We start from the raw sequence: 8,715 nt of genomic DNA on the forward strand, positions 1-8,715 counted from the left end.
CTGAAAGCAAAGTACTGCCCATATTGAATTGCTGCTTATAATAAATCAGTGCAAGTGGGTGGCAACAGCATCACGGCCATGGAAACAAGAGACTTCTGTCGTTTCTGGTACCAACGCCGGCAACTTTTTAGTTCAGTTAGAAAGAATTGAAACTAGGTGGCAAAAGAACATTCACAGAACTTTAATGTTAAATAATTCACAAAGTTGGTTAAAGGAGTCATTTACATTGCATTATCTGAAGGGTCTTTCCCCATTGCATCTGTGCTGCATTTGCACATATAAAATACTAAAAATCTTAATAATACCATACTAGAAAATATTGTTTCTCTCGTTCTGCAGGTATCGTGGAAGACTGTACAGTGAAGACTGGCCTGTGCGGTGCGGGCAGAGCTCCCCTCTGAGGCAGCACCGCAGGGCTAAACCTCTAAAACACGAGAACTTCAACGCAACAGGTTGGTGACAAGCAGACCTCTCTGCCTTAGTGTTTACTCCTACACTACGTGTTAAGGCTCAGAAAGTTCCTCTATCCAAAAGCGAGGGAGGACACGGTCGGAGGCGATGCTGCGCAGGCGAGGCTGGGCGGCAGGAGGGGACCGGCAGCGCTGCAGCCGCCCTGCGGCCCCGGCTGTGGTACACGCCCCTGGGAACCGGGGACGTTTTCTCGATACAAAGCCCAGAGCAGCAGCGCAGAGGGATCCAGCTTCGGCGACGAGGAGAGACCTACAGAAGACACTTCTGGGCAACCGAACCAAAACCGCAGCTCTGGCTCCCAGGAACCCCATTCACATCTTCCCTGGGGTACTAGGGATGGACAAGGCCAAAGCAGTTACACACCCCAGTACAAGGCAGGTCTTACTGTTCGTTTTTAAAGAACGCTATTAAGAAAAGGTGAAGGCATTTCTCAGTCCTCGGGTGCAAATGTCTCAGGGAGGAAGAGCAGAGCCCAGGGTCCACGGTGGCCGGGGGCAGGAGGATGCTCTCCTCTCAACCACCGAGACGCTGCCTTGGCTTTCAAACACCGTGCTGACTACAGCAAGTCGCTTCCAGTAAAACGTATGCAAAGCTGAAAAGCACAGTTAAATAAAAATATTTCTGAAGAAAACAAACCACAACAGACCCGACTGTCTCAACGTCTCCTCACAAACCAGCTCCCCTGCCATGGCTGCTGTGCCCTGGCTCACAGTTGCCTCCTGCACTTCAGCAACAGAAGTGGAACCATCTGGGACTACAGCCTCCCCCCAAAAGAACTGTGCATCATATGGACCTTGAAAAAGATTACATCTGTTTATTAATAGTAAAAATGGATACATTTGTCCTACATTTCGTTTTTAGAAATTTGATCATGTCACAAGCAATACCTGTGTGTATGTGGGTGTATTACAGATGTATATAATTTATTTTAACCAGGCTGTGAAATAATATGTAATCACATCTCTTCTTGTGATTGTACATAATACAGTAATTAAATGATGCCAGTCTACGTCATTCTCTTATTTCTAATCAAAGGAACCTGAAGCGTAACAGTCTTCTTTCCGGCTGATATGGCTCTTTATTTTTGTCACAGGGGAGACTTCCCATCACCAACGGGGGATAATCTTCCAGCCGTGGAGACGGGATAATTCAGATTTCTTCCCCGGCTGCTCCCGCCTGTTGGCAGCAGGAGCACCGCAGTCCTGGCTCCCACCTGTCTCGGGCGGTGGGGAGCGTCTCCTCCTCCGAACGTGGCAGAGCGGCTCTCCTCAAGGCCAGGCGTTACTGCTGTCCCGATTTCTTCTCCTTCTGGAAGCTAAAGCTTGTTCTCCTGCTCAGCTTTCTCTGTTTCTGAGCAAAATAGTCTGCCCTGGCTGTGCTTGCTCGCGACTCTAGAATATAGTTCACCTGCAAGACACGGAGCGTGTTTAACTTGGCGGATGTTCCAGCGGGACAGCCCGGGGAGGGCGGGGACCCTCACAGCGCCCAACTGGACCAGACGTTAGCGAAACTGGTCGCAGGGCAGAGACGGCGCAGAGCTCCAGGAGAGCCCCGCTCTGCGCCGGGCCGCTTCCCCGCTCTCCCTCCGTGGCCCTCGGTTCGGCGCAGGCGCCCCAGGCTCTCGGCACCCCTCGCCCCACCCATGTCACCCAAACCTCTGGGTGAGCGCGGCAAGTCGTGGAGACTCACGGTGCTGGTCTGATACCGTAATGGGCTTCAATAAAAGACTTTATCAGCTTCAATAAAAATAATTCTTTCATTATGATGTTTGCACACTCAGCTAATTTCATAGTTTCCCTGTGTTTTGGCACATTTTACTTGATGAAAGCATTTTTAAATGATATTTAACAAGCCTGCTATTCCCTAAATTTATTATCTCCAGTGCTTTGTGATAATCACATAGATAATTTTAATGGAAGGTTAATGCAAGAATCAAAAAGATAAAAATGCCCTTTGGTCTGCCATTAGCTGGTTAATACGCTGTGGCTTAAAACTTGCACAATTTTATGCACTGTAGAGTGTTTCACTTTCATTGCATATTACAGCTTAAGGCATAAAAATATAGGGAATTTTCATGGTCAATAAAGCCTCGGTCTTTCTCACTTGATCATGTAAAAAGCCTAATTTGAAAAGTCTGGATTTCTCTGCTTCTCCTAATGCTGACGGAACTCAACCCAAACCGGTAACTGACGCACGACACCACAAAACATTCAACACAAACAAACTGCGCCTTCAGGAAATACACATTGCTCAGCTATGGTTTCCTCTTGAATATTTACGCTATTCATAACAAACCTCTTTTTTTACGACCAGTCTGACGGGGCGAGTGTTCTGGACTACCACAGGTTATTTGAGATAAAGTAGGAACATAAAAGATAAAAAAAGAACTGGCCTAACGGTTCATGTAAGTAGAAAACCCCCCAAATACGTTCACCTTCTATGTCATTAATAGAAATGATTTTATCGTATGTCAGTTATTTCACAACTCCCTAAACTCCACACAGAAAATAAAAGCAAACGTAGCAGATGGCCTCCCAAAATTACTGCTTTTTCCATTTTGAACTGCTACAAAATACGAGCTTGTGGAAAATCATGTTCGACCTTCCAAAAGCGTAACAAAAACTTGTTTCAGAAAGCAAACCAGCGTGTGCCTGTCCTGAGCCCCGGGAGAAGGGAACCATTCTGAGAAAGTGTCGCCGTCAGAAGAACACCCGTTTTGCTTTGTAAAACCCTCGGCTTGCCAGGGATGAGCCCAAGCCTGCACAGCACCCGCACCCTCGCAGCCCCGCACCTCCACCGCGACACGGGGCTCCCGGCCAGCTCCTGGGTCTGGAGATGGAAACTGTCAGGACACAGTAAAATGTGGCAGTTTCCTAAAAACCCCTGAGAAAGCTGGAGCCTCTGTTAATTAGGACCAGGCATAAAAGGAGACCTCACAGGCGGACCGGCAGCCTGCTCTACGGCTGCTCCGAAATGAATACGGTTACAGCGAGAGCCGGGCGGGTTAATCGCCCCTCAGCGCTCCTCGGGCACTGCTCTGCTCCTGCATTTCCAGAGCCTCTGGAACTCTTTGTGTCTAACAAGTGGGGGAACACCCGGGGCTCTGGGTCACGTTAGAATTTCATACTCACCTTCAGTACAATTTCATTGACAGTAGTAGCATCTGATTCAAAGTAAAGGTGTTTGTAGTCGTGATTGCTTAGATATGTAAGTTTAAATATTGCATGACCTGTAAAGATAAGAAAAAAACCGTTCAGAATATTCCTGTAAAGTTTCAGCGGAGCTCGTGTGCCTGACAGCAGAAAACCACAGATGGTGATCTTAGCATACCATCAGCACGACAGAAGGAAGTAATGAAACGCTGACAGGCTTCTCATGTCATTTCAATTTAAGGCAAGTGGTGGCTTACAGGAGCAGCTGAACTCCAGTCAATAAAGTTCCTTCTCCCATCACATCCCCGCTGCAGGAAATGCAAAAATCTATCAAACGGCTAGTTAGCGCCTGCTCAGCCCGAGACCCCGCTGCAGCGCAACTGCCGCTTTAGGGCTCCTTCCTGTAGCCTTCACCCCATACTCTGCGTGCAGAGGGTACGTGCTATACAGACAGTAATAACAGGCCAATTAACCCCCGCATCATCACCCCAGCAACCTCTCCCCAAACAGCACCAAGCCCAGCCAGCTGCCTGGGGCAAAGGGAAACGCCACCCCTGCCAAACACAACGGGATGCGGCGATGCTGCTGTGAAACAGAACCCCGACCCAGGAACCTCACTCCCTACGAGCGGGACCATCAGAATTCAAGTCCAACTCCTAGTTCCTACGTAGGTGGCACTTCGCTGGCGGGTTACGCTGCTGCGCAGTCCCCAGTGGAAGCCCGAGGTGCTGACAGCCCGGCCAGCCCCGCCGCTGCCGGTGGGGAGCGGTACCGTGAGTACCGCAGGCGGGACAGCATGGGCGGGAAGGCCGAACTTCCTTCACTTGTATGGATGTTCATGGCTTCAAAACTAAAATCAACGTATTCTAGACATCATATTTTTCAATCATTTTTCCTCTAATTAATTCAGTTCTAAGGTAATCTGGAAAATAGCATTCCTGTAAATTCAGGCCTCCCTTGGACAGAAGCCAACTGGAAATCTTTTTTACATTATCTAATACTCCAGATTTCCAAAAAGTGACTGATATATGCTCAGATTGGTGGCCAGAAAATTTGAAATGCCAATGTTTTATTGTGGCATGTTAAGGAGACGTCGAAACCAGGGGAAGGGAGCCTTGATCCACGCCAAGAGCCACCCGACGAACTTCCGAGACCCAAACCAAAGAATGTTGTTGGAATCCTCCAGACTGTGTTTTGCACCATTTCAATTTTCATTTTTAGCGATCAGCTTCTGTAACTGTGTGTAGTATTAAATGTCCAGGGAAAACTGTGGCAGCCAGTGGGGTGCGGTGCTGCGCCATGTCCCCGGGAACGGCGCACGGGCACTTCCGGAACTGTGAGGATGCCGAATTCCATCCCAGGCAGCCTCAGGCGCGGGTGCGTTAACGTGCCCACGAGCTCACAAGGAGGAACTCCCGCATCTTTAGAACCACTGAGACATCCTTTGCCAAAGTATTTAAAGGGGGGCTTGTTGTTATTATTATTAGCAAATTTTTCGATATAAAATTTATATTCCTGATTAGTTCATCATAATGGTGTTCCGCGGCACAGCCAAGGGCAGCGCTCCTGCTCCCAGTCCCACCAGCAGGGAGCCTGCTCTGCTCCCGGCCTTTCCAAGCTGTGGACCCACACTCCTGCACGGACTCGAGGACTCGCTGGGATGTGGCCCTGACATGAAACTCGGTGCGAAGCCTGGGCGTGCGGCACGTGCTGTGGCTGTGCTCAACCCGCTGTGCAGACCACGCAACCCGCTCCTGTGCCCTGACAGATGATTTAGAGGAACGAAACTTGGAGGAGTTTTCTTTAGAAAGCCCCATTAGGGCATTATGTTTATGTGCTCCATGTCCACATTACGCTATTTACAGCATGAAATACGAGTTCATTGAAATCCTAACTGGCACTCTGCTCTGCTACTATTCCAGCCAGGAGGAATTTATGAATTGTGAGATTGATTTCCATTTCCAAGAGTGCTTAAATATGTGCAGTACCAATAGAGCACCACCCCCGACGATGCAGAGATCAATAGGAACTTCAAGGGTTTTGTATTTCCATATCAGAACATCTGGTAACAAATGGCAGCAGCTCTACCGCACACGACCACAGAATTAAAACAAACGCAGATACCGCGTGATGGCTACACTGCCACGACTCCTCTGTGAACAATGGCTTGGTGTCCTTCCACTTGCAGATCTGAAACAGGAGTGTCCAGCTCCAGGAAATGTCAGTTCTGATGTCCCTGCCTGCGCTGGGGCCACGCAGGAGCGCGTTTCATACCAGCTGCTGCAGGGCTGCGCCGACCGGGGGGAGACGTCAGTGTGGCGCAACCAGAACAGATCAGAATTACCACAGAAAACACAGGTTACTCCCAATGATGTTTATCTGTTCAAGCATTCGTGGAAGGCAAACGAAATGACAGAAGCTCATCTGTTGCCACAAGCTTCTGTCACGGAGCAGGTGTCACTCACAAGGCAGCTCGGCAAGCGGGAGCAGGCTTTGGGTGGATGCCCCATCCCGGTCCCGCTCACGCCGTGCGCCCAAGACCGCGCCGGAGCTGAACTCGCTCCGACAGCAGGAGCACAACATCCTACTGTTTGGGTGGATGCCCCATCCCGGTCCCGCTCCCGCCGTGCGCCCCAGCCCGCGCCGGAGCTGACCTCGCTCCGACAGCAGGAGAACAACATCCTCCTGTGAGTGCCCTTCGGCCTTGGCTCTGAACGCTGATAGATCTTCTCTAGCCCTGGAACGCTGAAGGTTCCTGTGTGGTTACAGCCGGAGAAGAGCCTACAGCAGGCTCAGGCGTGAGGGCAAGATGCTGCTGCACTGGACAGCCACTGCGAGAGCTCGTTCCCTTCTCAGCACAACGCCTCAAACTCAATTGTTCAGCGTATCTCCTAATTTTTAACATTTCACTGCCAAAAAAGAGAAGGAAGGGGCTAGTTACGACAACACTCCTCCCAAAGGCAGCGGCACGGCCAGATGCAGGGGGTCTTCTGCTCCCATTTCCCCTCTCCATCCGCTGCAGGTTTGGTGAGACTCAACTCACACAACCTCCACCCCGCACCTCACACCCCGGCCCCACAGTGTTTCTGCGTTCACATGCAGCAGGTGAGAAACACTGAAAAACACACTTTTTGCCTGGAAAACAGTGGAAGGATGGGAATCTACACAAGACATTTTTTTTACCGAATCTGCCGAGCTAGAAATAGTTTTTCTTCCTCCTCTCCCTCCCCCCTGATTCAGACAGCTCCACAAACTGCTCTTTGGCCAATGCCGCTCTTCAAAACACCAGCACTGAATTAAATTGCTAATTAGATGGAGTATGAAAAGAATATTCATGAATTGGACAAAACAGAAAACAAACACTGGGAAATGCAAATTTATGTTAATTTTTCAGTATACCTTGATGATTGCTTTGTCATTACAGGGCCATAAGGCAGAAGTCAACAATTAAGAGTTATTAGTGGAATAAATAGCTAGAGAAAGGCCTCTCTGAAGAACAAAACACTTCTGGGCATCATTTGACATCACCGCAGATTTTCACCATTTCAGAAATTGTGACTACAACAGGATCAGACCTTGAAATCTCTTCTCACAGACTCAGAATGGATTTCAGAGAATTAGAAATACACTAGTGAAAAGGCAAGGAATGATGAAAATAAAATACACACAAGCAATGCTCCTGTACAAAGGCAGATGTACTTACATGGGGTAACCTCTGCTCTCCAAACACCACTATATTTAATCTAAAAGCTTTGGGGAGGGACACATGTGCCACCTCAAACATGATGCCGTGACCCTGGAGCAGGGCCTGAAGGTCCTGCAGCAATGCGAGTGTGCATGACCGTCAAACCAGCCACCCTGACAACCTCCAATAAAGAAAACCTCCAAGAAAATGTCCAAGTTTTCATCCAGGGGATGTCATGCGGTGCACTGCGGCCACGGCCAGGTTGTCAGGGATGTAGCTCCGAGTGTGGTCAGGGACACAGACTGAGCAGGAATTCTGTCCAGAGGGTAGAAGTGGGCTCCAGCCCATTTTATGCACATGCATTTATTCGAGAGGTCCACATTTTAGAGGTGATGTCTCCTTCAGAGGGAGTGACGGCAGTCAAAGCCTTGGGTGACATCCTGACCCCACTGGTGTCAGTGGCACCAGCACTGAGCTCACCCCGCGTACCTGGGGCGGATCTCCTTCAAACCAAGGCATTACTGAAGGGGAAACCAATGATAGGAGTGTTCAGGACGAGCAGTAACAGTTGTAGTCCTGCTGGCTTGCCCCATTCTCCCAGGGAGCAGCGTATTTCATGACGACTTTTCCTACAGCTCAGGTCTTTATATTCTACTGTAGGTTTACGGTGAAACACCGCTGTTAGTGGGTGGCATGTTTCCACACGTCCTGAAAGCAGAGTTGCAACTGAGGTGCTGCACTTCTGTCGAATTGTGGTACACATCTGGGTTTTTTTCCCCCAAGACTTTTGTTTCTTCTTCAAATCACCATCAAAGGCAGAATACTAATAAATATTTTTGCAAGAATGGTGAAAACTGAAGTATAACTGGGGGTTTCCCAAACCCTCTTCCCAGCAACCTTGTTTGGGAAAAAAGATGATAAATAAATCAAAATGCACTAAGCAGCGTTTCCACATGGCAATCGCCTCCTTCATTGCGTCTGCACCTCATCAATCACACCATTGTCTGCTTGAAAGGCGAGCCTTGTAAATGTCATATCCACTCAAGCCCAAGGAGAAGCGAATCAAAATGCAGCAAGGAGTTTTAATTGGATAGTGTAATTAAACTAAAAAACCCCAGCAGAATAGCTTTGACAGGATAGATGAAGACCCCTTTTAATAGGGCTACAAAACATATTTGTTAAAAGGATGAGGCAATGTGCACTCCTGATTGTGCTCCAGAGGACTTTTATGAAAAGGCTGTTGGGTCGCGATGGATTTAATGTGTCGCAGCCGCGTCTGCGGGGCAGGAGAGCCTCTGCAACCCGCCGCCTCTCCCCCCGCAGATCAGGCCCCCGCACCAACCACGACTGCCATCCCCGGCCTGTTGCCGGGGTCAGGCTGGGCTCGCCAACCCAGGCACAACCCTG

The 8,715-nt window shown here is 49.2% G+C and overlaps 1 protein-coding gene across 1 annotated transcript in view; it reads right to left on the reverse strand.

Moving 5' to 3' along the window:
* Positions 1 to 1,267: 1,267 nt before the first annotated feature.
* Positions 1,268 to 8,715, reverse strand: part of MAPKAP1 (mitogen-activated protein kinase associated protein 1) — a 55,327-nt gene continuing 47,879 nt past the window's right edge. The window contains exons 7-8 of the mRNA XM_010143390.1: positions 3,603 to 3,700; positions 1,268 to 1,878 (exon numbers count right to left, since the gene is read on the reverse strand). Of these exons, the coding sequence (XP_010141692.1) occupies positions 1,753 to 1,878; positions 3,603 to 3,700 (224 nt within the window). The 3' untranslated portion in view covers positions 1,268 to 1,752. The remainder of the gene's footprint in view (positions 1,879 to 3,602; positions 3,701 to 8,715) is intronic.

This window comes from Buceros rhinoceros, unplaced genomic scaffold, assembly GCF_000710305.1.
Source record: "Buceros rhinoceros silvestris isolate BGI_N320 unplaced genomic scaffold, ASM71030v1 scaffold21769, whole genome shotgun sequence".
NCBI lineage: Eukaryota > Metazoa > Chordata > Aves > Bucerotiformes > Bucerotidae > Buceros > Buceros rhinoceros.